The 27,895-nt window shown below is 42.0% G+C and overlaps 1 protein-coding gene and 1 long non-coding RNA gene across 3 annotated transcripts in view; one reads left to right on the top strand and one right to left on the bottom strand.

Annotated features, from left to right (window-relative positions):
* Window positions 1–27,895, bottom strand: part of LOC104671892 (leucine-rich repeat-containing protein 37A2-like) — a 43,387-nt gene that overhangs the window by 848 nt on the left and 14,644 nt on the right. The window contains 7 exon segments of the mRNA XM_030922727.1: window positions 30–84; window positions 1,801–1,850; window positions 4,627–4,731; window positions 5,319–7,132; window positions 9,042–9,160; window positions 14,928–15,002; window positions 15,584–15,655. Of these exon segments, the coding sequence (XP_030778587.1) occupies window positions 30–84; window positions 1,801–1,850; window positions 4,627–4,731; window positions 5,319–7,132; window positions 9,042–9,160; window positions 14,928–15,002; window positions 15,584–15,655 (2,290 nt within the window).
* LOC115894751 lies at window positions 9–27,464 on the top strand. 2 transcript variants are annotated; one of them, XR_004054913.1, is made up of 2 exons: window positions 9–108; window positions 25,691–27,464. It is a non-coding gene; the product is annotated as an uncharacterized LOC115894751 (long non-coding RNA). The 2 variants fall into 2 exon arrangements; XR_004054912.1 differs by lacking the exon at window positions 9–108 and adding an exon at window positions 17,357–17,437.

Raw genomic sequence — 27,895 nt, 5'->3', positions numbered from 1 at the left:
TGGCCACAGCAATGAATCCTCCAAAGTACCTGAGTCTCACTTGGCGAACAGCATCTCCTACATGGCAGAAATCTGAAAATGCCCCTGGGGAGACACATGCACAAGACAGTGAGTGAGCTGCCATTTCCCACGTCTCTCACAATGTACTTCTCTGGTCTTATTAGGACTAAATGAGTACCTCAGTCCACAATCACAGTGAGAAGAACCAGCGCAGACCACATACCTGGGGTCCTGAAAATAATCCCATGCATGTGGGACTTTCAGAAACTCTCCATGTCTGTTCAGAAGGGCCCCACAATATACTGGGGGGACTTTGTATGCGGCTCAGCATGGAGCATGGGCAGGATGTTCAGTCCCAGTCACCCCCTTGGCCAAGTGCCCCTGTACAGTCAACAAACTGCACAGCCATGCTGGGCAGAAGCATTTTATATCAGTCCCCTTCGGACTTAGTCTCACAGGCATCATTTGATGGCGGGTGGGAGATGGAGTGGTTCTTTTCTTTCTAGATACTTTATTCTATAAGTTGGATCACCTCAAGCAAATGCCTGAGTGCAGGTAGCCAAGTTATCTATCTCACAGTCTTCATACGGGTGACTGCGGCTGGTGAGTGAGTGAGCTGTGAAATCAGTTTAAAGGACAACATGTTCTTTTTGAATCTGAATAAAATAGAAAAAGCCAGAGTGCATTGTGTGACCATGGGGCAAGACACTCTCCCTTTCTCTTTCTCAGTTTTCCTGTCATAAAATGACGAAATACTGTCTAAGGTCTCTTGTAGTTAAAATTCCTTTTTTTGTTTTTTTGTTTGAGACAGTTTTGCTCTTGCTCCCCAGGCTGGGTGCAATGGTGCGATCTTGGCTCACTGCAACCTCCACCTCCTGGGTTCAAGCAATTCTCCTGCCTCAGCCTCCTGAGTAGCTGGGATTACTAATAGGCCTGCGCCACCACACCCAGCTAATTTTGTATTTTCAGTGGAGATTAGTAGAGATGGGGTTTCACCATGTTGATGAGGCTGGTCTTGAACTCCTAACCTCAAGTGATCCACCTCGGCCTCCCAAAGTGCTGGGATTACAGGTGTGAGCCACCCTGCCTGGCCTTTCTAGTTAAAATTCTGTGAGGTTTGCATAAAAGGTATAGAGTGGGGCCCAAAAACCAGTAAGATGAGAAGATAGTGTTTCCTCACTTCTAGGATCCAGGAGAAAAAAAAAAGAAAATTGAAAAAATAGTGTTTCCTGCCACTTTAGAGGAAGGACTCACATATTCTACCTTCCATCAGCCTTGAAGGAGACGAGTGCCGTCACTCCCACACCCGGTGGCCTTCCCTACCCCTTCCCCAGAGCCTCCAAGAAGACCCTGGCCTGGCCTGATGCCCACCATCAGCAGGAACAGGCACCAAAACCTTTCCCCTTCCTGTCCCTCCCCACCTCCCCAAAGGGCTGGGGACAACAGATGTGTCCTTGTTCCATCCGGCTCAGCTTTTGGCTGGGGAGCTAATTTCACTGGAGCCAGGCTAAGCATTAGGGTAACTAAGTATTTGTCCTGTCTTGGGCAGTTTCCTCACTGAAAAATAAGGGCAGAGTTCTAAGCTCTCCTCTAATTCTAAAATTCTAATTAAAACGTCGTGAGACTAGTGATGGCGCATGCCTGTAATCCCAGCTACTCGGGAGGCTGAGACAGGAGAATCGCTTGAAACTGGGAAGTGGAGGTTGCGGTGAGCCGAGATCGTGCCACTGCACTCCAGCCTGGCAACAAGAGGGAAACTCCATCTCAAAAGAAAAAAAAAATCACCAAACTAATATTTACCTTGAGAATCCTTCTTCATCTTCTTTCAATGACCTCTGGTGACAATAAATCTGTTTTGGAAGAAAACGCAATTAAGATTATCTGTCACAACAACCATCATCTCCAAATCTGTATTCATTCCTTTTATTCATTTTAAGTCTCATCTGCCTGAGGAGATAACTTGTTTGAAGACAGGAATTGTATGCTGTTTTAACAGAGCTTTGATTCTTCCACAGTTCAGTCATCCTTGCTATCTTGCGGGGGACTGGTTCTAGGATACCGCCCCGACACCATACCAGAATCTGTGGATGCTCGATCCCTTACACATAATGGTGCAGTATTTGCATATAACCAACACACATCCCCCCTATATTTACTTAGCGACAGGATCGCCCTCTGTTGCTCAGGCTGGAGTGCAGTGTCACAATCACAGCTCACTGCAGCCTCAACCTCCTGGGCTCCAGTGATCCACACACCTCAGCCTCTTGAGTGGCTGGGACTACAGGTGTATACCACCACACCTATTTTTTTTTTTTTTTTTTTTTTTTAAGTAAAGACAAAGTCTCACTATGCTGCCCAGGTTGGTCTCCCAATGTGCTGGGATTATAAGTGTGAGCCACCATGGCTGGCCCCATGTACTTTAAGTCATCACTAATAAAATGTGTAGATATTGTACAGCGGTGATAGCTGTTATATTGTACTTTCTATTTGTATTTTTATTGTTTTTTTTCCTTCAAATATTCAGCCTCATCTAGTTGAATCTGAAGATGTGGACATGGCTGATGAAGAGGCTGACTGTATCTAACTTAGGGTCTTGCAGGCAGCTAGCACTTAATACATTTTATTGACTGTTTTAGATAACATTCAACAGATAATTTCTAATAAAAACTCTTAAAAGTAGGAGAAAAAGAAAACCTCAGTCCTTCCTCTGAAGTGGCAGGAAAACCAGCCTGGGCAACAGAGCAAGACCTTGTCTCTACAAACAAATTGTTTAAATTAGCTGCCTGCCTGTAGCCACTCAGGAAGCTGAGGCAGGAGGACCCCTTAAGCCCAGGAGATTGAGGTTACAGTGAGCTAGATCACACCACTGCTATCCAGCCAGGGTGACAACAAGGCCCTAAGAAGAAGAAAAAAAAAAAAAAAAAAAAAAAAAAAAAAAAAAAAAAAAAGGGAAAAGAAAGGAAAAAGGAAAGGGGAAAGGAAGGAAAGAGTAGAAGTATTGGAAACGAACAGACAAAACTATCATTATTTGCATATTAGATGAGAAATGTTAGCTAAAGAAGCCTAAGAGAATCAACTAAGATTTTACTGGAAGTAATGAGAATTCAATAGGAAAGATCCCATTTACAATGGCAATACAAATGTATGAAGTATTTAGAAACAAAAATACAAAGATCTTTTATCTAACAAAAGATGTGTAAGATCTATATATGGAAACACTAAAACTCCTCTGAAAGACATTAACAAGAAATGAATACAAGACGTGAGATAGCACATTCCTAGAATGTCGTACAGATGTCAATTCTCAAATTAATCTACAAATTTAATGTAATCCTGTTCAAATCCCAAGATAGTTTTTGGTGGCAGCTGTTTGTGAGACAGGGTCTCGCTGTTGTCCAGGCTAGAGTGCAGTGGTATGATCACAGCTCACTGCATCCTCAACCTCCCAGGCTCAAGCAATCCTCCCACTTCAGCCTCTGAAGTCTCTCATATGGTATCCAAGAAATGGTGACAAATCTCACAAAGGGACTAGGCTCAGGAGGGCTGGAATATTCAGGGAAGGTGTCAAGAAGAAAGATGAACCTGAGTTGGCTTTTGAGAGATTCACAGGATTCCCACAGGCAGAGTGAAATAAGGGCATTTTAGATGGACAAACACACAAAAGCAGAAATGCGGATGGTGTGACTGGGGTATGGTGAGGGGCTGATCTGGCTGGAATGGAGGGCTGCCACAATAATGAAAATGGTAAATGAGGCAAGTAAGGTTGGATTGGTAGCATAGTGTCAAGGTTGCCAGTTTATTAAATCACTCTTCCAATATGCTAGCAGTGGCCTCTTGAGGATCATGTAATCGAACAAAAGGCAAACAGAGGCAAGCTCCAGGAATGGGCACTGTGAACAGGACTCGCCCCAGAGTAGCCAGATGTAGGCTTTAGAAATGTTGATGCAAGTTGAGCATCTCTGATCCAAGGGGGAATGTCTCACATGGTGTCCAAGAAATGGTGACACATCTCACTGAGGGCCTAGGCTCAGGAGGGCTGGAGTATGAGATGCTCCCCCTCCCCTGTGAACTTAAAAATGTGGCCATCAACTTTTTTAAAAGATGGCTACCCTGTAGTGCTTTAACTGGACCTATTTAGACAACGCCTTACACAGTGGAAAAGGATGACACTGTGTGAATCTAATAAGTCTACAAGACAATACTTCTCTCTTTTGGCTGTCTCCTTCCTCTCCAGGGTGATGACAACTCCGTGAGGGTGGAGATTATACGTCTCTCATCATTTCAGCAACAAGGAAATAAATTAGTGGCAGAGTAAGGGGTGATTTGGTGAGTACATCCAATTGTTGACATCGTTTTGGGTGGGAGAAATTTTGCTATTATATCAACTTCTTAAAATAGTCTAGTGGGATTAACTTGGTTTCAATTCACAGAGACCTCCTGGAAGCGAGGATCCTTTAAAATCCTGGAATATACACTGCAGTAAAAGAACAAAGCGTACCTCAGCCTTAACCGACTGAAGGAGAGTGTCAAGTAGCAGCAGGTGGGAAAGCAGCTTCGGTTTTGAGTTTGTGGGCTCTGAATCCACACAAAGACAAGACTGCATTCTGAATTAATTGTTGTCCTTACCTGAATGAGGCAGAAAATTATAATGAAAGTCGCTAGTACTGCGGTCACAAATAATGCCAAGATGAGTTTGGTGTTATATCCAGACCATGGAACTTCTTTTGTGAGCTAAAAAAAAAAAAAAAGAAAAAAGAAAGAAAGAACAATTAAAAAAAAAAAATGAGAACTAACTATTCAAAACCCCAGTATTCCAGGTGAGTAGCTTACTGGTTCTTGTTTTATTTTTTTGAGACAGTCTCACTCTGTCACCTAGTCTGGAGTACAGTGATGCGAACACAGTTCACTAGACTCGACTTCCCTGGGCTCAGGTGATCCTCCCACCTCAGCCTCCCAAATAGCTGGGACTACAGGCATGTGTCATCACCCCAGCTAATTTTTTTATTTTTGTGGAGACAGGGTTTCACTATGTTGGCCAACCTGGTCTCAAACTCCTGACCTCAAGTGATCCACCCACCTCGGCCTCCCAAAGTGCTGGGATTACAGGCGTGAGCCACCCCACCTCACCTACAGTTCATCTTGTGTACTAATCTATTTCACTCTCTAAATGAGCAAAGTGGGAGATCACAGTCATGGCCAAAGTTACGTGGCCAAGACAGGCTGTGGCCTGGGCATCCCAGGTTCTCCTGTGTGGGCACTTTCCTGGCATACGCTAAATGACAGGAAATCCGGGTCTCATGTTTCTGTGTGTTCCTCACCTCACTCAACCTCTGCTCTTGCTGTTCACTCTGGGCTTCCGTGCTCTCATCGATATAGTTCTCAGTTTTCCACTGTTCCGTATCCCATTCTGCCTTGGACGCCTTTACATCCTGCTGCTCACTGAGAAGCTTCATGAGGAGGCCTGTCCTGGAGATGAGCTTGGCACAGGTCACTTGCACACGGGTGTCAGAGCAGTCCATCTTCAAGGTCCGGATAACATGAGAAATGAGCCTTCTCACATTGTTGTTGGGGATGAGGGACCGTAGCTGCTCGGTTAGCTGAATTTCAAACTGATCACCTGCAGACGCGACCAACGGGTAATCGAAGCTTTTGGGTTCGGAGGACAGGTCAGTGCCCACGTTGTTGTATTCCCATTGTGTTGGATTGGTTTGTTTAACAGATGGCCCTAAGTTGAACGCAGTCCCAGTGGAATCTGCCTCAGGAGGAGGATTGTAGTTTGTCTTTTCAGAGATGGTGCCTTCTGGCATAATAGTGTTTTCCATAAAAATGTTTTCTTCAAAGGCATTTCTTGCAGTTGTGTCTTTCACATTCGTGCTTTCTGTAAAACGTTTTGAAGGAGCAAATCCTTCCAGAAAAGGATTTTCCTGAGGACTCTGGTCTCCTGATGATGAAAAAGCCCCTTGTGAAGGGGAATTTATGAGGCTCTTCGCTGCAGAGAACGGCGGCCTGTTTGCGAGCATCAGTCTATCGAGATAACTTTTCTTTCTGAACTTTCGACTCTTTTTGGCCTTGGGTGTTCTGTGGGCCAGGCGGGAGCGAGTTTTACGATAGCGGTAGTTTTTTCTGGAATGTACGATTGGTTTGGCAGCCTTCATATTTTTAACTCGAGCCTTTGCATTTTCTAAAATGAAAAGGGCGTGGGTTAAGTCTTTTGATCTGTCTCTGACCTGAGGTAGGGCTTTTGCAGGGGTGGAGACAGAAGGCTCGCCCATGGAGAAGGGTTTCAGCACAGAGGAGACTGCTGCGTTAAGCTGTTGGGTGAACGAAGGCTTGTAGATGGTGTTTTCCACTAACTTCTCATGCCCCTGCTCTATGTGAGGCTGTTCCAGCTCCCCTGGGACTGGGCTCCAGAGCCTTTTATCTTGGGCAGCATTCTCCACAAATGCCTGCACACCCTCTTCCCTCCTGGTACTCTGCTTTCCCACCTCTTTGAAGCGCCTTTTCTGGATGCTCCTTGGGCCCATGAGGACTCTGTTCACTCTCTGCAGGTTGTTGCCTATACTTTGAATCTTTGCCAGGCTGTTTTCCTGTGGTTGGACAGTTTCTAATTTCTTTTTAAATATTTGCCGTTTAAATTTGTTACCTAGAGAGCTGGTCTGCATAAGCATGGCAGTTTTTTCTTCCCTTTTTACTTCATCGATTTTTTTCTGTATTTCTGCATCTAACGTATTTTCCAGCAAGTACAGCTTTCTCAATTTACTTTCATAAATTTCGTAAGTTGGGTTGTTGGATGCAGGTTGAAGAGAGGGGCTCTGTATATTGTTTTTCAAAATACTCAGGGGCCTGTCTCCATCTTGTACATTTGAAGAAAGCTGTTTAGTGAACGGTAACAACGCTGATTTCACATCTAGATTTACCACTGAGAAATAAGGCAAGATGTAACTTAGTGCACTGATAACTTCATTCTCGTCACTGGTGTCTAGCTGCTCACTCCCAAAGCCTGACAAGTTGATGCCACTGCCGTCTGAGGGCGCCTCCGGCTCAATAGTCAGCTCAGTGCTCGTGTGCTTCCACCGGGCCTGTAATACCTTCATGAACGCTCCTTCTGGATTCCCTACAGATGCTTCTTCAGCTGTGAAAAAAGAAGAGACTGCTTTGATCATGAAAGATGATGGGACGGCATGCATCAGTCCACAGCTGTACGCCCCAGTCACACAGAGTATGAATCAGCAAACATTCGAGTGCCATTCAGAGAGGAGAAACACACACCCAATCCTAAACCTACGAAATGGCAACAACAAAAGGAGAAAAAGACATCTTTTGAAAACATGGCCACCTACTTGGAACATTGCATAATGCGACACAGAGTAACTCTGCCTAGGATTATTTATTGATCCCCAGGGGCCAGTTGCCCAATGCTCAGTCAAAGCCCAAGGTGGAAGACAAGTGCTTCCCTGATGAGCTGGCCTCTCTGCAGACTGCTCCATACCCTGTGCTGTCCTGCCTCACATGCAGAGAGAGCACAAGGCTCCCTCTCTCCTTGTGCTCAGTGTGCCCGTGTTCTTGCTACCATCACAGCTGAATGCAATGGAAGGCGGTCCTCTGAGAGGAGCAGGGTGGAGATGCTAATGTGGAGAGCCCCTCCCATTGCTGATAGATCCTCATCTGGCACGTGCTCCACTCACCCACCCCATTCTCTGCTCCCACATACTGTAGCCCCATCACAGAAAATGTGACATGGGAAAAAACACTGTGTCCACCCTAGTTCTTAAATTTGGGCAGGTATTTGGGGTATAGGTTGAGTTTTTTAATTTGCCAGATTATATGCCTATGTTGTTGAATGTACAATGAATCTATGGTATTATAGCAGTTTCTGGATAAACATTACTTGAGATCCTATAATGCAGAAGGGAAAAAGCAACTTTTATCAGTTGCCTACTTTGATTTCATTTTATCTCTAATATTCTGGATTGGGAACCATCCAAAGCTTCTGTTTGCATGAAGGTCAAGTGTGCCAGTGTGCAGCTGGCTTTCTTTTCCAGAATTAAAAGTATTTTGGGTGGTGCTGAGGGTCAGAGGAAGTAGTAAATATTGTGAGAAAGGAGAAACATGGGCTTGGAGAGAACCCAGAATTGAAGACAGAAGACCTGGCACAAGGTACAGCACTTAGCACCTCTGGTCTTGTTTTTCCTCATCTGTAAAAGGAGATTACCAATGCTTTTCTGCCCACCTCTTCAGGAGAAGGGAATAATTGGTTTAAAAAAAAAAGTTTTTAAAAATAAGCACCACTGACTTTGTGTAGCCAAGCACTATTAATTAACCACCCCATATCACTGGTAGATGCCTGTATTCAAGCTATCTGGACATGAAAGCAGTCACATTTTAGAAGTTATGAAGTTGGTGCTAATAAACCTAATCTACAGAAAAACTCCTGAAAGCACTTGAGCATTTGTTCTGTGAAGAGAAAGGTTTGAATTCAGAGCAAGTTCAGCGTTGGATGGTCTAAGCATGGAAAAAGCCCTCCATTCCATTAGAAGAGCCAGGCAGCAATATGGAACCAGAAGCTCTCAGGCTTCAAATAAAACAGCATCACTTGTACTCTAAAACTATAAAACCAAAATCCCAAAACTGGATCTACATCTGTCCTGCAAGGCCGAGAGTACTCGAGACCTCATGGATATAAAACCAGCTTAGAAACTACATTGCACTGTATGAAGAAATTATCACTGGGGGCAAAGCACCAAGCAGACAGCACAGTACACAGTGTGTGGATATTAATGTTGCTCCCTAGCTGTCCCATTCCTTTGTTTTGGTCCTTTGTGCATATGGAAGAGTTCTGTTATTAAATTTAGTAATAATAACTGAGAACCTGACTCTCAGCAAGGGAATAGTTCAGAAGTTGAGGGAGTTTAACTCTGAATGAGTAAATAAAAATAAAGCAATAATATCAATAGCTTAAAATTTTATCATTATAAATAAAAAGTTTAAAAACAAATACTTAAAATAATGTAATAATTGTTCACCAGGCAATTTGGACTCACGACAATGTATGGTGTTTGTCAGACATGCACTGTTGCAATGCAGCTTGACTGTCTTGCAGACAGCCTCAATGCTGTTTTTAAATTGGCAGAGGCAGCAGGCCATATGGCTAGGTAAGATCCTATAGATGAAAACAAAGAACAATAAATTAGTGGTAAAGAGGTTACTTGAGTAGGTAAAGGAGGCAGGCCAATGCTTTCACAGGGGTGGGTCAAAAGGTGTTATTGAAGCTTATGGATGGACAGTTGGGTAGGAACCAGAAGGCCAATAGGAAGGAGGGCAAAGGTGCCCAACCAAAGGGTAAGCATGGCAGTGAGTATGGTATGCCTAGAATAAAGGTGGTTGGGATTAGAATTGGGTGACACTGATCAGTAGTTTAATTCAGAAGTATCTCTTCCCAACTCAAAAGTCTCACTTTTGGCCGGGCGCAGTGGCTCAAGCCTGTAATCCCAGCACTTTGGGAGGGCGAGATGGGCAGATCACGAGGTCAGGAGATCGAGACCATCCTGGCTAACACGGTGAAACCCCGTCTCTACTAAAAAATACAAAAACTAGCTGGGCGTGGTGGCCGGCGCCTGTAGTCCCAGCTACTCAGGAGGCTGAGGCAGGAGAATGGCGTGAACCCGGGAGGCGGAGCTTGCAGTGAGCTGAGATCCGGCCACTGTACTCCAGCCTGGGTGACAGCGAGACTCCGTCTCAAAAAAAAAAAAAAAAAAAAAAGTCTCACTTTTGGCTGAAACTACACAGGAAGAAGGTAGACTTCTAAGAAGAGTCTGAGTAAGTCCCCAACTTCTGGAGTCCCTGTCTCAATTCCTCTTGGGAGTGGGAAATATTATATATTACTCTGGGCGTTAAAAATAGTTTAACCTGGATTGTGGGGTTAAAAAATAACAGATTGCATTAGTCAAATCTGGACAATTCCATCATTCAAAAGAATAACAACAATAAGTTACAACATAGTTAATATAAAGAAGAATCCATGAAGAGTGCTATTCAGAAAGAAAGAGGGGGAGTTTTTCTTCAACAAAATAGTGCCAGCTAGTAAATGTAGAAGGAATGACAGAATTTTACCAAGTGTCACTTTGCAACCACCAGTGTAATAAAAATTCGTTCAGACAAGGATTATCATTGATGCACATTTGGGTGAAAAGACATTTGAGAACAGGATCTTCACTGAACTCAAGGTACCAACCCACAGATTATTTATTACCAAGGGGAAAATTCGTATTTTTTTTTTATGAGACAAGGTCTCACTCTGTTGCCCGGCTGAAATACAGTGGCAAAATTATAGCTCATTGAAACCTCACCCCCGCTGGGTTCAAGTGATCCTCCAAATTCAGCCCCCTGAGTAGCTGGGAGTATAGGCTTACACCAGCATGACCAGCTAATTTTTTTTTTCATTTTTTTGTATTTTTGTATTTTTAGTAGTGACGGTTTCACCATGTTGCTCAGGCTGGTGTAGAACTCCTGGACTCAAGCAATCCTCCCATCTCGGCCTTCTGAAGTGCTGGGATTACAAGTGTGAGCCACTACACCTAGCAAAATAATTACAATGGAGAGATCTGGAAGATCACCTTAATCAAGTGATCAAACGTAGTATTACAGGCCACCTGTGGTTACGAGGCAGGAAGGATACATCACCTATGCAGTATTTTTCCAAAAAACCTGAACTTGAATCTCATCATGAGGAAACTGACAAATATACATTGTGGGACAATCTACAAGACAACTATCTTTGACTCTTAAAAAATGCCAATGTCATGAAAGATGAAAGAAAGTAGAGGAATGTTTTAGATTAAAGGAAATGAAGACATGACACGCAGTGCCTGATCTTCGACTGGATTCTATACTATTCTTTCATCTTTCTGGCATGTTTGAATTTTTATTCAAAATGTAAATTTGGGAAGAAGAGATAACCAAGACAATTAATTGATTTATTGTTATGGCTTATTGGGGGCAGTTTCAGAGAGATAAAAACAATCCCTGTAACTGGAATAAAAGGTTAATCTTAGGGAGTATAGCACGGACATTAAGAATACAGATTCCACAGCCAGACTAGGCTTAAATCCCAGCTCTGCTAATAATGTGAATTTGGGCAAATTGCTTAATCACTGTTTCTCGGCCTTGTCATATGAATTTTGAGGAATAAATAAATCAATACCTGAAAAATGCCTGGCACACAGGGAGTGCTCAATAGCAGTTAACTACTATAATTATTATTATTATTATTATTTTTTGAGACGGAGTCTCGCTGTGTCTCCCAGACTGGAGTGCAGTGGCACGATCTCAGCTCACTGCAAGCTCCACCTCCCGGGTTCACGCCATTCTCCTGCCTCAGCCTCCCGAGTAGCTGGGACTACAGGTGCCCGCCACCACACTTGGCTAATTTTTTTTGTATTTTTAGTAGAGACGGGGTTTCACCGTGTTAGCCAGGATGGTCTCGATCTCCTGACCTTGTGATCCACCGCCTCGGCCTCCCAAAGTGCTGGGATTACAGGCGTGAGCCACCATGCCCGGCCAACTACTATAATTATTATGTTGCAGTGGTTATGGGGGGCCTTTTCTGAGTCCTCCAAAAGGATGGCTTTATTAGGGCCACATTAACACTGTGGAGACAGAAGAGTGTTTCGTGGATACATGAAGTCTATGAGTTGGGGGTAAAAAGTATATAGAGTTTTAGATTAAAACTTCATCCAATAAGTTGGCCTGACACATCTTTCAAACCTACAGAGGAATAATCACAAGTGACTGGTATTATTCCTTTGGGTCCAGTGGAAGCCTCTGATCTTCATGTGAAATGGACCCAGAACCGTAACCCAGCATTTTATTATACAGCAACCTTAACTCTGATACAAAGGTGTTTCTTTTGTTTGTTTTGAGGCCGGGTCTCGCTCTGTTACACAGGCTGAGTGTAACGCTGCAATCTCAGTTCACTGCAGCCTCTGCCTCCTGTGCTCAACTGATCCTCCCACCTCAGCCTCCTGAGTAGCTAGAAGTACAGGATGGCTGGAAAGCATTTTTGAATGGTATAATGAACACCTGTATAACTTTCATCTAGAATCAACAGTTGCTAATACTTTACCACATTTGCTCTCCACGTGTTCTAGACAAGCCATGTGAGAGTCAGTTGCAGACATAATGACCCTTCACCATTAAATACTTCAGTGTGCAGCCCCTAAGAACCAAGGCATTCTCCTACATAACTAGAATACTATTATCACACAATGGAACTTAATATTATCATTGTTTACTATGTAGTCCATATACACATTTTTACAATGTCCCAATCATAACATGGCTTAAAAAAAATTCAGAATCCAATCAAACATCAGACATTGCACTTACTGCATGATTCTTTACTCTCCTTCAATCCTGAACTGTTCCCAGTATTGTTTTAAGTATACTGACAAACCTTTGAGACTGTAAATGACCTGAGGTGCATGTTATCCTTACTTGAGAATAATTTTTCAATATGCATTAAAGATCATTACACATGAGCCAAGACTCAAATGCACTGGCCTACTTACTTTGTATATAAATGTGTAAACTCCTGAAGACTTCCAATAATGAACTCCCATAAGGCAGTTAGTTCAATGTCTTTATGGCCTTAGTGACAAATGGTTGCAGAGAATGAGAGCTTTTTCCTATCTCCTAATAGTCAAGAAAAAAGCAGACAGATCCTCACTCTGTTAGAGAACGAACCAAGTGAGAAAGCTGGTCGATGAAGAGGACTTCATCCAGAGAAGAAGGGATCTAGCTGACAGGGAAGATGCTGCAGGAGACTGAGGGAAGTGAGGCTAGAGCAGTAAAACAGATCTGACAACATGGTGAAGATAAGAAAGTGACCTGACAAAATTGAATGGAACAGAGTGCGAAATCAAGGGCCCTTTCCATGCTAATCTTCTATAATGCCCTCAACCAGCCTTAGCATAACTGAGTTTCTATTTAGCTTGCCATATTGTGGGGTGATGGCACTATTTAAGTTGCAGTAATTGTGTAACAAATTCACAATAGGGCCCTGCAGGCATACACACACACACACACACACACACACACACACACTTTTTTTAAAAAAACAGGGTCTCGCTTTGTCACCCAGGCTGGAGTGCAGTGGTGCCATCTTGGCTCACTGCAACCTCCACCTCCTGGTTCAAGTGATCCTCCTGACTCAGGTTCCCTAGTAGCTGGGACTACAGGTGTGTGCCACCACACCTGGCTGATATATATATATGTATATCCTGCAAAGAAGGCCAGGCACAGTGCCTCATGCCTGTAATCTCAGCACTCTGAGAGGGTGAGGCAGGAGGATCACTTGATACCAAGAGTTCGAGACCAGCCTGGGCAACATTAGTGAGACCTCGTTTCTACAAAAAAATAAAAAATAAAATTGCAAGAAAAAAGATACCTCACATCATATATGCAAATTAACTCAAAATGGATCATAGACTTAAATGTATACAATTTCTGGGAGAAGACATAGGAGAAAATCATTTTGTTGTTGGATTAAACAACAGGTTCTTAAAGATTTCTTAGGTAAAAAACAAAAAATCACAAGCCGTTTAAGAAAAAATTGGTAACTTAAAGCTGATCAAAATTAAAAACTTCTGCTCTTCAGAAAACATTTTTATTTTTTACTTTTTTTTTTTGAGACAGAGTCCCACTCTGTCGCCCAGGCTGGAGTGCAGTGGTGCAATCTCGGCTCATTGCAACCTCCACCTCCTAGGTTCAAGCACTTCTCGTGCCTCAGCCTCCAGAGTAGCTGGGATTACAGGTGTGGGCCACCACACCTGGCTAATTTGTGTATTTTTAGTAGAGATGGGGTTTCCACACAACTGGAACACTTACTTAGCAATAAAAAGGAGTGAACAGCTGTCCCTCAGTGTCTGCAGGGGATTGGCTCCAGGACCCCCTGCAGATACCAAAGTCCACAGATGTTGAAGTCTTTTATATGAAATGACATAATGTTTGTATATAGCCTCAGGTATACTTTAAATACCTAATACAGGGTAAATGGTATGTAAATAATTATACTGTATTTTAACTTTTCTACTGTTTTTATTGTTGTATTGTTGTTTTATATATTTTATTTTTTCCAAATATTCTCCATCCATGGTTAGTTGAATCCATGCATGAGCAACCTGCAGATATGGAGGGCCAGCTGTAGTGATGGGTGCAACAACGTGGATGGTAGCAGAATCTCAAAAAAAACTTATGCTGAGTGAGACCAGGCGAGGTGGATCACATCTGTAATCCTACCACTTGGGGAGGCCGAGGCAGGCGGATCACTTGAGGTCAGGAGTTCGAAACCAGCCTGGCCAACATGGTGAAACCTTGTCTCTACTAAAAATACAAAAATTAGCCAGGAGTGGTGGCATGCGCCTGTAATCCCATCTACTCGGGAGGCTGAGGCAGGAAAATCACTTGAACCTGGGAGGCGGAGGTTGCAGTGAGCCTAGGTCATGCTGCTGCACTGCAGCCTGGGTGACAGAGTGAGACTCTATGTCTCAAAAAAAAAAAAAATGCTCTGTGAAAGACGCCAAACACAAGAGGCGACATGCTGTATGATTTCATTTATAAGACATTCCGGAAAAGGCAAAAGTATAGGAACAGAAATCAGATTAGTAGCTAACAGGGGCTGATGGTGGGAGGAGGGGATTGACTACAAAGGGACACGAGGGGCCTTTTTGAGGCATCAGAAATGCTTTATATTGGGAATGTGGTGGTGGTTATGTAACTATACATCTGTCAGCCTCATCAAACTGTACATTTAAAAAGGGTGAATGTTAGTATATGAAAATTACAACTCAATAAACCTGACTTAAGAAAATAATAAAACAAACCGAAAGAACCAACTAAGTGAAAATAAATCTAAGAAGAGTATAACTTACAGTTTTTCCAGTTCAACAGTCATCGTGAGAATGTTCTTAAGTGTTGTAAGTGGAACTTGCGTTTTTCCCATGTCTCTGAAGAAGAAAGCCGAAACATTCATGATATGAACCCCAATAAAAAATTGTGTACTTAAAAAGGCATTTCAAGGACATGTGATTGCTTCAATTTTAGTTTCTCCATAAAACAAGCCAGCTCAAGAGTTTATTTGCTGTAGAATTCCAGGGAGGTCTTATTAAAGAAATGTAAGTTGATTTGCATCATCAAATTCATGATATTCAAGAGCAGAACTTACACCTTTTTCTTTTTTAACCATTATCTTCTCATTTTCAAATTGCATTCACCATTTTATTTACTCTTTTCTTCGTTTTTAGAATAATGAACACCTTTTCCCCTTTGCTTTCTTGGCAAATTAATATTCTTCCATGTGTCTACATGTTTCAAATCTATATGGGTTCTTCAACACTCTTCTCTTCCCTTGCTGGCTTGACAATTATACATCCTCTTTAATTTTTTTCTTTGCCAATAACTTTTTTTCAATAACCCAGTTAAAATTTAAATTATGACATTTTAGCCTAAATGCAAAATACTTAAGCTTTGATAAAAATTTAAAAAGCATAAATCATCTCATGACTCATGAGAGTGCTATAGTACTTACAGATATTTTAATGCTGGCAATTTAAAGAGATACGGATCTTCAACAGTTGTCAGAGGATTGCGATCGAGAATTCTGAAAAATGGAATGGAATTAAAATAACCTGAATTTTTAGTGTGTGAAAGAAACTGCATGAAAAGTTTATATTCATTTTTTGCTATAGAACTTGTAGATAAAAAAGAAAAAAGTGTTTTCTGTTTATACCTAATAAATCACCATTAGACTCTGTAAAGCCCTATTCCTCTGGGAACTACCCAGGTCTCTAGAAGTAGAGGAGAGAACAAGGGGAAGAACTACAAGGAAAAAAAAAAGTGTATAGCAAAGAAAAAATATGCCACGGAAGTTTTCAGGTCAAAAACCCTACAAGTGACTATGTTAGTAGGAAGCCCTGACTGTGTAGGAAACAGTATTTCTAGTGTCCTCCATAATTCAAGTTGTTCATCTTTTTTTTTTTTTGAGGGGGGATGGAGTCAAGCTCTTGTTGCCCAGGCTGGAGTGCAATGGCTCGATTTCAGCTCGCTACAACCTCCGCCTCCGAGGTTCAAGCGATTCTCCTGTCCTGCCTCAGCCTTCTGAGTAGCTGGGATTACAGGCGCCCGCCACCACGCCCAGCTAATTTTTGTATTTTTAATAGAGACGGGGTTTCACCATATTCACCAGGCTGGTTTTGAACTCCTGACCTCAGGTGATCTACCTGCCTCAGCCTCCCAAACTGTTAGGATTATAGGCGTGAGTCACTGCAGCTGGCTGCTTGTCTTTTATCTTTACAAAGTTTTTAAAATTTATGGTTTAATTTGCACAGTTAAAAAAACATAGGACCAATTCTTTTGCTTTATAGCCAAAGAAAAAGGAATAAATCTAACAGGAGGAACTGGTCAAAACCCTACTCCCACTTTCTTCTTGTATGACATCACAGCCTTTCTTACATTGCATGTAATTACCTGTCTACTTGTCAGTCTCCCGGACTATGAGCTCCTTGAGGGCAGAGACCACATTTTTTTTTTTTTTGATACGGAGTCTCACTCTGTTGCTCAGGCTGGAGGGCAGTGGCACAATCTCGGCTCACTGCAGTCTCCACCTCCCCGGTTCAAGCAATTCTCTTGCCTCAGCCTCCCGAGTAGCTGGGATTACAGGTGCCCGCCACCATGCCCTGTCATCCCTGTGCCTGGCATGATGTCTGAAATGTATTAGGCATTTAACAAGTGTTTATTGAATAAACAAATGACATTTTGTTTATATGTCAATAAAATGAATAAACTGATTTTGATGCAAATTATTATTCCAAAATGCTGGAATCGATTTTCTGTTTAATTCTTTAAAGTGAACAAGAAAAAGAAAAGAAACAGGAAGAAATAAAAGAAAATCTGCTTTTAGGTTAACCAAAGAATCATCATTGTACTTCTGCAGAAATTATACAAATAATTATTACAGTGAGTATCTACTGGGTTGCCAGGTATTTGGGATCAGCATTTCACATTTAATCCTCACAATAACCTTATGTAGTAGACATTATTATTGCCCTATTTTTACATGAGGAAACTGAGGCACAGAGAGGTTATATAACTTGTCCTAGGTCACCCAGCTATTAAGCAGCAAAGCTGTAATTTGAACTCATGTGTTTAATCTGTATGAGAAAAGGGTTTACTTTAACCTTACATTTTTTTCTAATTTTTATTTTCGTTCTTCATTCTTTTTCATTCTCTTTTTCCTTCCCTCCTCCTTAATTCTTTCTATTTTCTTTCCTTCCTTTCTCCTCTCTCCTCCCCTCCCCACCCAAACAGGGTCTCGCTCCATTGACCAGGCTGGAGTGCAGTGGTGTGATCTTGGCTCACTGCAACCTCCGCTTCCCAAGCTCAGGTAATCCTCCTTCCTCAGTCTCCCAAACAGCTGGGACTATAGGCACGCACCACCACGCCTGGCTAATTTTTGTGTTTTTAGTAGAGATGGGAGTTTCACCATGTTGGCCAGGCTGGTCTTGAACTCCTGATCTCAAGTGATCCGCCTGCCTTGGCCTCCCAAAGTGCTGGTGTGAGCCACTGGGCCCAGCCTTAATGTTGAGAAGACTAAATACAGAAATGCCTTTCAACCTTCTTCTACTCCTCTGGGAGGACCTCTATGAGAATTACAATTTCTCATTAGCAGTTCACGGCCATGCTTGCCTGTAGTTCCAGCTATTCGGGAGGCTGAGGCAGGAGAACTGCTTGAACCCGGGAGGCGGAGGTTGCAGTGAGCCGAGATCAAGCCACTGCACTCCAGCCTGGGTGATACAGCAAAAAAAAGAGAATTACAGTTTCTCTTTTTAAGTCTTTCCCCTAATCATTTCCCATGATTAATAGTTAATTAGTCTACGGTCAATTAGACTTTTTTTTTAAGGGACACATTCTCTGTCACTGTGTTGCCCAGGCTGGAGAGCAGTGGCTATTCACAGGCACGATCCCACTAGTGATCAGCACGGGAGTTCTGACCTGCTCCATTCCCGAACGGGGCTGGTACACCCCTTTGTAGGCAACCCGGTGGTCTCCTGTTCCCAGGAGGTCACCATACTGATGCTGAACTTAGTGAGGACACCTAAGCAGCATAGCATGCTACAGCCCAGAATTCCTGGACTCAAATGGATCCTTCTTCCTTTGCCTCCTGAGATCTGGGAATACAGGCATGTGCCCTGTGAGCCTTTAGAGATTTAAAACCATGCTGTAAGTGACAGGTCAGGGAAGACCTACTAAGTTCATAAACTCTCACACCTGACTGATCTTGAGGTTCTGCACAAGCAAGAAGTGAAAGCTAAGGCATGGCTGTAAACTATCTGGCTGAGTGCTGAAGGTATGCCCCAACATGTACACAGAGCCCCTTGGCAAAAACTAGGAGACTTACCAGTTCCAGGAATTTAAGTAAACCTCCATTTAATCATTAGCTGATCGGTAAGCTAACCAAGAAGAGACTTCAGTGGGCACACATGATATATAACGCAAGACTTGACCGAAGAAGTTCAGAAGTCACTAAATAGCAACTACTAGCACAAGCAGCAGTAACACGAAATCCTGGGAGCATGGATCTGATTTTCAGAATTGCTACATTATATTATTTAAAATACTCAATTTTCAACAAAAATTTATGAAAGATGCAAGATAACAAAGTATGGTCCATACACGTGGTGGAGGCGAGAAATAAGCAGAAATTGTCCCTGAGAAAGACCAGATGTTAGACTTACTAGACAAAAAAAAAATTTTTTTTTGTAGAGGTGGGGACTTGCTCAGTTGCCCAGGCTGGTCTTGAACTCCTGGCCTCAACCTCAGCCTCCTAAAGTGCTGGGATTATAGGCACAAGCCACCATGCCTGGCCTAGAGAAAGATTTAATTGAGCTATTTAAAATATATTCAAAGAGATAAGAGAAACCATTCAGTTCTGTAGACTAGAGAACTAAAGGAAAGTATGAAAGCAATGTCTCATCAAATAGAGAATATCAATAAAGAGATGGAAACCATAAAAAGAAGCCAAATAGAAATTCTAGAGTTGAAAAGTATGGTAACTGAAATGGAAAAATTACCAGAAGTTCTCAATGGCACATTACAGCAGGCAGAAGAAAAAATTGGGAACTTGAAGGTCAATTTAGATTATTTACTCTGAGGAAGAGAAACAAACATGAATGAAAGTGAATGGAATCTCAGAGACCTGTTTGTGGAACACAGCATCAACCTTACTAACATACACATAATGAGAGTCCCAGAAGGAGAAGAAAAACAGAAAAAAGGAGAAAGAACATTTGAAGAAATAATGGCCCCAAACTTCCCAAATGGTATGAAAGACACTCTGCGTATTCAAGAAGCTCAAGAAAGTACAAGTAGGAAAAACTCAGGGATCCACATCTTAACATACTATAATCAAACTGACAGAAGCCAAAGACAGAATATCTTGAAAGCAGCAAGGGAAAAGCAACTCATCACATACAAGGGATCCTCAGTAAGATTAATAGCTGATTTCTCTTCAAAAACAATGGAGGTGCTGGGCATGGTTGCTCACACCTGTAATCCCAGTACTTTGGGAGGCTTGAGGTTCAAGAATTGCTTGAAGTCAGGAGTTGGATACCAGCACGGGCAATATAGTAAAACCCTGTCTCTACAAAAAATTTTTTAAAAAGCTGGCTGTGGTGGCGTATGCCTGTACTCCCAGCTACCCAGGAGGCTGAGGTGACAGGATTGCTTGAGCCTGGGAGGTGGAAGCGGTGAGTGGCTGCACCACTGCACTCCAGCCTGGGTAACAGAGCAAGACCCTGTCTGAAAACAAAACAAAACAACCACACACAACAGTGGAGAACAAAAGGCAATGAAATGGCATATTCAAAGTGCTGAAGAAACTGTCAAACAATAATTCTATACCTGGCAAAACTACCTTTGAAATGGAAGAGAAATTAAGATATTCTAGATAAATAAAAACTGAGACTCTGTGGCTAAAAGACCTGTCCTATAAGAAGTACTAACGTGAATCTGCACAAAGAAATAAAAAGCACTGGCTGGGTGCAGTGGCTGAGCCTGTAATCCCAGCACTTTGGGAGGCTGAGGCTGGAGGATCACTTGAGGTCAAGAGTTTGAGACCAGCCTGGGAAACATGGTGAAACCCTGGCTCTACTGAAAAAACAAAAATTAGCCAGGCGTGGTGTTACGTGCCTGCAGTCCCAGCTACTCAGGAGGCTGAGGCACTAGAATCGCTTGAACCTGGGAGGCAGAGGTTGCAGTGGGTCAAGACTGTGCCACTGCACTCCAGCCTGGGCAACAGAGCGAGACTCTGTCCCAAAATAAAGAAAAAAAATAAGAAAAAGATACTTCCATAATGCAATAATTATAAATCTAGTTGAACATAAAGTGTATAAAGATGTAATGTGTGACAATAACAGGATAAAGGAGGGGGTGAGAGTGGAGCCTTAGAGAAGCAAAGTTTTTATATACTATTGAAACAAAGTTGGTATTAATCTGAACTACAATGTTATAAAGTTAAGATGTAGCTGAGACCACAGGTGCGCACCACCACACTCGGCTAATTGTAAAAAAAATTTTAGAGATAGGGTCTCACTATATTGCCCAGGCTGGTCTTGAACTCCTGGTCTCAAGCAATCCTCCTTCCTTGGCCTCCCAAAGTACTGGGATTATAGGTATGCACCACTGCCTCTGGCCACAAACATTTTGTTTTTTTATTTTTCATTTTTCAAGACAGGGTTTCACTTTGTTTCCCAGGCTGGAGTGCAGTGGCACAATCATGGCTCACTGCAGCCCCGACCTCCCGGCATCAAGTGATCCTCCTGCCTTAGCCACCTGAGTAGTTGTGACTACAGGCGTGTGCCACCACGCTCAGCTAATTTTTAAATTTTTTTGTAGAGATGAGGTCTCAGTATGTTGCCCCGGCTGGCCTTGAAATCCTAGGCTGAAGCAATCCTCCCACCACAGCCTCCCAAAATGCTAGGATGACAGGCGTGAGCCACTGCACTGCACAAATACAGAAGACCAAATTATTAAAATTAGGAATGAAAGAGGGAACATTACTATTGTTCTTAGAGACATAACAAGGATTATAATATGAATAAAAAGGATTATATATATAAAGAATATATGATAATAATTAGATAATCTGGATGAAATAGACACATTACCATAAAGATATAAACTACTGAAACTGACTTGAAAAAAAACAAAATCTGAATAGACACGCCTACGTCAAGTAAAGAGATTGAGGTAGTAATCAAAAAACTGTCCACAAAGAAAAGCTGAAGACCAGCAGGCAGCTTCACTGGTCAATCTATCAAATACTTAAAGAAGAATTAACACAGATCCTTCATAAAGTCTTTCAAAATATAGATAAGGAGAGAACATTTCCTAACTTATTCTATGAGGGTGATATTATCCTGGTATCTAAACTAAAGACATCACACACACAAAATTACAGACCAGTATTTCTTATGAATGTAGATGGAAAAATGCTTGACAAAATCTGGCAAACCAAATTTCAACAGAGTATTCTGTATTCATGGATCAGATAATAATAGCACGATTCTCCAAACTGATCTATGGTTTCACTACAATTTTTTTTTTGACTTAAAGTTTTCATTTATTCTCCGGGCATGGTGACTCACACCTGTAATCCCAGTGCTTTGGGAGGCTGAAGCAAGCAGATCATCTGAGGTCAAGAGTTCGAGACCAGCCTGATCAACATGCTGAAACCCCATCTCCATTAGAGTCTTGCTCTATCGCCCAGGCTTGAGTGCAGTGGCGTGACCTTGGCTTACTGCAACCTCCACCTCCCGGGTTCAAGCGATTCTCCTGCCTCAGCCTCCCAAGTAGCTGGGATTATGGGCACCCGCCACCAGACCCGCTAATTTTTGTACTTTTAGTAGACACAGGGTTTCACCATGTTGGCCAGGCTGGTCTCTTAACTCCTGACCTCAGGCCATCCGCCTGCCTCGGCCTCCCAAAGTGGTGGTATTACAGGCGTGAACCACTGTGCCCTGCTAACACATCCTCTTTCTAAAAAGCTGGATATATTGCAAAGCATTGGAATAGGAATAACATAGCATTTAGGTTGGGCATTTAGATTGATTACATGTCTTTGCTATTGTCAGCACAATTCTTATCAAAATCCCAGCTGGCTTCTTTCCAGAAAGTGACAAGCTAGTTCTAAAATTCTATGGCAATTTAAGGCACCCAAAATAGCAAAATAATCTTGCAAAATAACAAAGTGGAAAGACTCAAATGTCCCAATTTCAAAACCCAAATCAAATCTACAGCAATCACAGTGTGATACTGGAATGTGGACAGACAAATAAATCAACAGAATAGAATTGACAACCCAGAAATAAACCCTCGCATTTATGGCAAACTGATTTTTGACAAGGGTGCTAAAACAATTCAATGTGGATAATTTTTTTTTAAATGGTGGTGGAACAACTGAACATCTATGTGGCAAAATACTGAAGGTGGAACCCCTACACCTCACATGATTATAAAAATTAATGCAAAATATGTCAAATACCTAAATGTAAGAGCCAAAATGATAAGAGTCTTAGATGAAAACATGGGAGTAAATCTCATGACCCTAAATTAGACAACAGTTTTTTCTTCTCCGAACTGGATTTTTTTTTGTTCAAAACAATTTTGTCTTTTGAATTTAATGAAGTATTACTAGCTGAAGGCAGCCTGACACGGTGAAAGGAATGTCAGACTGATGAAAGGTACACAGCCGGATTTAAAACCAAACCCTGAACTTTCTTAAAGAAGAATAAGACATTTTATACACAAACATGACCCCAAAAGTACAACCAACCAAAGGAAAAATAGATAAATTAGATTTTATGAAAATTAAAAACTTTTGTGCATCAAAGGACACTGTCAAGAAAGTCACAGAACTCACAGGATGAGAGAAAATACAGGCAAATTCTGTTAAGGTCTAATATCCAGAGTGTCCCAAAGATATACCGAATTCTTGTAATTCAATAAAAAGACAAACGGGGAGAGAATTTGAATATTTCTTCAAAGAAGATATATAAATGGCCAATATGCACATAAAAAATGTTCAGTGTCGTAAATCATTAGGGAAATATCCATCAAAAACCACAGCGAGATATGAGATACTACTTTACACTCACTGGGATGGCTATAATGAGAAGAGATAAAAAATGACAGTGTTGACAAAAGACACGGAGAAACTGAAACCCTCAAATGTTGCAGGTGGAAGTGTAAAATGGAGCAGCCACTGTGGAAAACAGTTTGACAGGTCCTCAAAAAGTTAAATATAAGAGTAGCCATATGATCTAGCAATTCTGCTAGGGATGCACCCTAGAATTAAAAACATGTCCACACAAAAACAAGTACATGCATGTCCATAGCAACATTATTCATAAAAGCCAGAATAAAGTAGAAACAACCCAAATGTCCACTAAGCGATGAATGGATGAAGTGATATAGTGATGGCTCCATACAATGGAATATCACTCAGCCTTGCAAAGGAATGATACATGCTGCAGCGTGGGAGGACCTTAGAAACAACATGCTTTGTGAAAAGAAACCAGACACAGAAGGCCACATACTGTATGATTCATTTATATGAAAGATCTAGAATAGGCAAATCCACAGGGACTCAAAGTAGATTAGTACTTACCTGGGCCTGAGGGAAGACAGCAATGGGGAGTGACGGCTAATGGGTACCATGTTTCTTTTCGGGATGATGAAAATGTTCTGGGGTTAGATAATGGTGATTGTTTGCCATACAACCTTGTGAATATACTAACCACCACTGAATTCTCCACTTTATAATACTGCCTTGATGGTATGTGGATCATGTCTCAATTTAACACAAAGAAGCATGTTGTATTGTATAGAACACCAGGTGCCAGAAGACCAAACATGCTGGCAGATGGAAAAAAGAAGTGAAGACTCACTCTCCCTTGACCATGGTCAGAGTGAGTCAGTGGCGAGGCTGGGAGCCACACAGTCGTCCTGCCTTGTGATCCCCCTCCTCTTACTATTTCAGATGGTATTTTAGTGCCATTAACTTGTTCTGTAACACTAATATTCAATAAGATGATGTTACAAAGAGAAAGAAAGAATGTGAGTGCCACATGACTGGTTAAGTATGGATTCTCAAACTAGGGCTTTAAATACCCTTCGTACTTTTTTTTGGCATGAAAACCTGTAAGACCACTGGTGGGCTTTGTGCAAGTCGGCTACCCCCTCCTTCTCTATCTTCCCCTGCCCACTTTCCTCCCGGCTATTAAAAATGAATGTAGGCTGGGCACAGCAACTCAAGCCTGTAATCTCAGCACTTTGGGAGGCCGAAGTAGAAGGATAGCTTGAGCCCAGGAGTTTGAGACTAGCCTGGATAACATAGTGAGACCCTGTTTCTATTAAAAAAAAAAAATAATAATAATAATAATAACTACAAAGCAATATGTACCCAAAACAACTTAGCCAAGTTTGTTATCTTTCCACCAAAATAATCTCACTCTCCAACCTTCCGTCTTTCTTGACAGCTCATCCATAGCCTTAAGCTCAGCATTACCTCTGAACTAGGAAGCTCTTCTCAAACTGACATTAGGATGTTTGCATTTGTCCCTGAAGAAATCAAACTATAGGGTCACTCGATATTCTCCTATATTTCTCCTGTTCTAAGGCATTCTTTTCTTGACTAAGGTGGTGCCCGGGCCATGGGGAGACTGAGTGGGAACCAGCTTAACAGCTCAAGTTTGAGGACTCTACAGCAACTGTTTTCCACAAACCAAATGATACGAATGTTTTTACTTATTTATATTTACGTTTCCACTTTTAAAAAGTCTTTTAGTAGAGATCAGGGTCTCACTTTGTTGCCCAGGCTGATCTTGAACTCCTGGGGCTCAAGCAATCCGCCCATCTTGGCCTCCTAAAGTGCTGGGATTACGGGCGTGAGCCACAGTGCCTGGCCTTAACTGTCTTTAGCTTCACAGTAGATGATCATTTCCATTTCCGGTTCAAGTCTTTCATTTTATACATTAAACTAAGGTGCACTGACTCCCAGTCCATCGCCTTTTGGTATCTTTATGGGAGTTAAATGTGGCAAGCTTTTTTTGGTCTCAAAGACAGTCTCAGAGTCAAAGTTTAAGAAGTATTGCTCTAAATAATTTTTTAAAATATGCCTTATTAGGTGAGGAAAACTGAAATATTTTTGTATAAGCCTTTTGCTGTAGAACAATGGGACAGAATAATGGTAGCTCACAAAATAAGGGAACATTTCTTGCCTGTTTTTTATTTTTATTTTTATTTTTTTTCTCCAAATTCCTCTGTTTAGGTCCAGACAGATGGGCTACGTTTCCTTTCTATTAACTGAGGAGACAGAGATGAAAGGACTGGAGCATGTCATCACTGTCTTAAATGTACTGAAACCCTAACAACGTTAGCTGAAAAAATGTCCAAAGCGGCCATGAAAACAAATTTAAATGACAAACTCCAAAATGATCTATGCTAGAATCCCAAGGCAGTCAGGGAAAACTGGTTCCATGGAGGAAGGTAGTCAAAGAAATAAGCAGATGACCTAGACCCTCATCCAATATGTGTGATGTACTTGGGGAGAAAGTAACCTCTTTACTCATCTACATAGGTTCATGAGTCATGAAAACACATGTCCCCACACCAAGCTGGTCAATACAAGACCTCGAACTGCATCACGTAAACCCTTTCTCAGGAGCAAAGTCTAGAGAATCTGAAATGGTGAGCTTTTTTTTTTTTTTTTTTTTTTGAGACGAAGTCTCACTCTGTTGCCCAGGCTGGAGTGCAATGGTGTGATCTTGGCTCACTGCCACCTTCACCTCCTGGATTCAAGTGATTCTCCTGCCTCAGCCTTCAGAGTAGCTGGGATTATAGTTGCCCATCCCCATGCCCGGTTAGTTTTTGTATTTTTAGAAGAGACGGGGTTTTACCATGTTGGCCAGGCTGGTCTTGAACTCCTGAGCTCAAGTGATCCACCCACCTCGGCCTCCCAAAGTGCTGGGATTACAGGCGTGAGCCACCATGCTGAGCTGTGAGCCTATATCTTAATCAAAGTCCTGAGAATAACCTTGAAGAAGACTCCCTGAAAATGAGGAACAATAGAAGCAGCAAGGGACGTGGAATCTGGCAGACCTGGGTTTGAATTCTGGCTCTGTCACTTTCTGGTAAAGTGACTTGAGTAATGAACATGAGCCTTTCTGGGTAGCATTTACATCACAAGGCAGTTTGAGGAAGCAATGAAAGAGCATGTGTATAGTGCCTAGCAATGCACTGGACACAGTGCCGGTGCTCAGCCATCATGTCACACCAGCACTGACCAGTGAGCATGAACCCTGGGGATGCCCAGAGCTGGTACAGCCAGGAGCTCTGGAAGCATGGCATTCTCAGAGGGAAACGGAGCTCACTGCTCTAAAAGTCCTATTCAAGTTAGAAAGTAAGATACAATGCGCACAAAGCCAAACTGTCATCATTCAGCTCCTATTACAGGGGAACTAAGAGCTGCTTTGAAAATTACTTGCAAAGCTTGTAAGTGGTTCTGCCACTTATTAGCCATGTGAACCTAAGCAAATTACCTAGCGTCTCTGAGTTTCAACTTCCTCATCTGCAAAACAGAAATGATAATAATAACCGCATCGCAAGAGTTGTTGGAAAAATGAAAGTGAGATATCATAGGAGGTAACACATATGGAGCATTTACCATATGCCAAGCACTGTTCTAAGAACTTCGGACATGTTATCTCACCTGTGTAAGTATTTAGGCGCCTACAACCTAAACAGGACCTAGTAAATGTAAGTACTGAAAAAATGCTATGGGGCAGAGGAAGAAATGCTAACTAAGCTTCTGTGAGAACAGAAGACAGCTTGTTACACAGGTAAGAAGAATAAGCTGCAGCTGAGAAGAAAAGTATAAGAGTTGCTACGTGTGACAATCTCAAGACTTTTCAACCATTACAAATTTAAACAGCCACCCTAAATCACCCCAAAGGACAGACCCCAGTTGTTCTTTTCATCTGTAATGTTTACGCCTCTCTGAATCAGAGAAGCAGCTGCCAGGGTTCCAATACATACCAAAGCATGATGACAATACCCTCAACTGTGCACACTTCTGTGCATCTACCGCTATATAAAGGAAGCTGATGTCAGTAGACTGGGGAGCACAACAAGGCATGTTTGTGACCGAAGCTCAATTTGCCATCACAGGGTGGCCACACCTACCTCACTAATATTCTAATAGTGGGATAAATAATTCAATAGGGATAAAGCCTGGATTTTGCTCGTATTCTCTCTTAGGGCTTACATTCTTGGCATGATATTGATGCGCCACAGACAAGCCAATATGTGAGTGTGCTCCATCTGAATAAAGTATAGCCTTTCTACACTGCAAAGTCATCCAGTTTCTAATATTATTATTAGAACCAATGAAGTGACTAAGAGAATTTTTAAAAATAAGCCATTGGTCTCGACCTGTGTATGGGAATGAAGGAGAAACACTTTAAAGGCAGGGAAAAAATATAAACTTACTTAACATTTAGAATTATCAACCATTGCTGCTTTTCCATAAACCATTTCATTCATGATTTCATCTGTAAGAAGTAAGATTATTGCCCCCACTCAGAGGGGGTCTTTGATAGTTAGCTGCCTGGTCCTTCTTGCTTGGATGCCCTGCAAATAAATGTCCTCCTTTCCCCAATGCAAAACCTCGATATGGTTGTTTGGCTTTACTGCGCTTAGGCCAGCAGAACCCAGTTAAGTCCACTAATAAGCTCTTGGTTTGTCTTTGAGATGGATTTCAGATTCAACATAGACTGACCCTATC

This window comes from Rhinopithecus roxellana, chromosome 19 (genome assembly GCF_007565055.1).
Source record: "Rhinopithecus roxellana isolate Shanxi Qingling chromosome 19, ASM756505v1, whole genome shotgun sequence".
Classification (NCBI taxonomy): domain Eukaryota; kingdom Metazoa; phylum Chordata; class Mammalia; order Primates; family Cercopithecidae; genus Rhinopithecus; species Rhinopithecus roxellana.
Note: the sequence above shows the minus strand (reverse complement) of the source record. Positions and strands in the feature narration are given on the sequence as shown.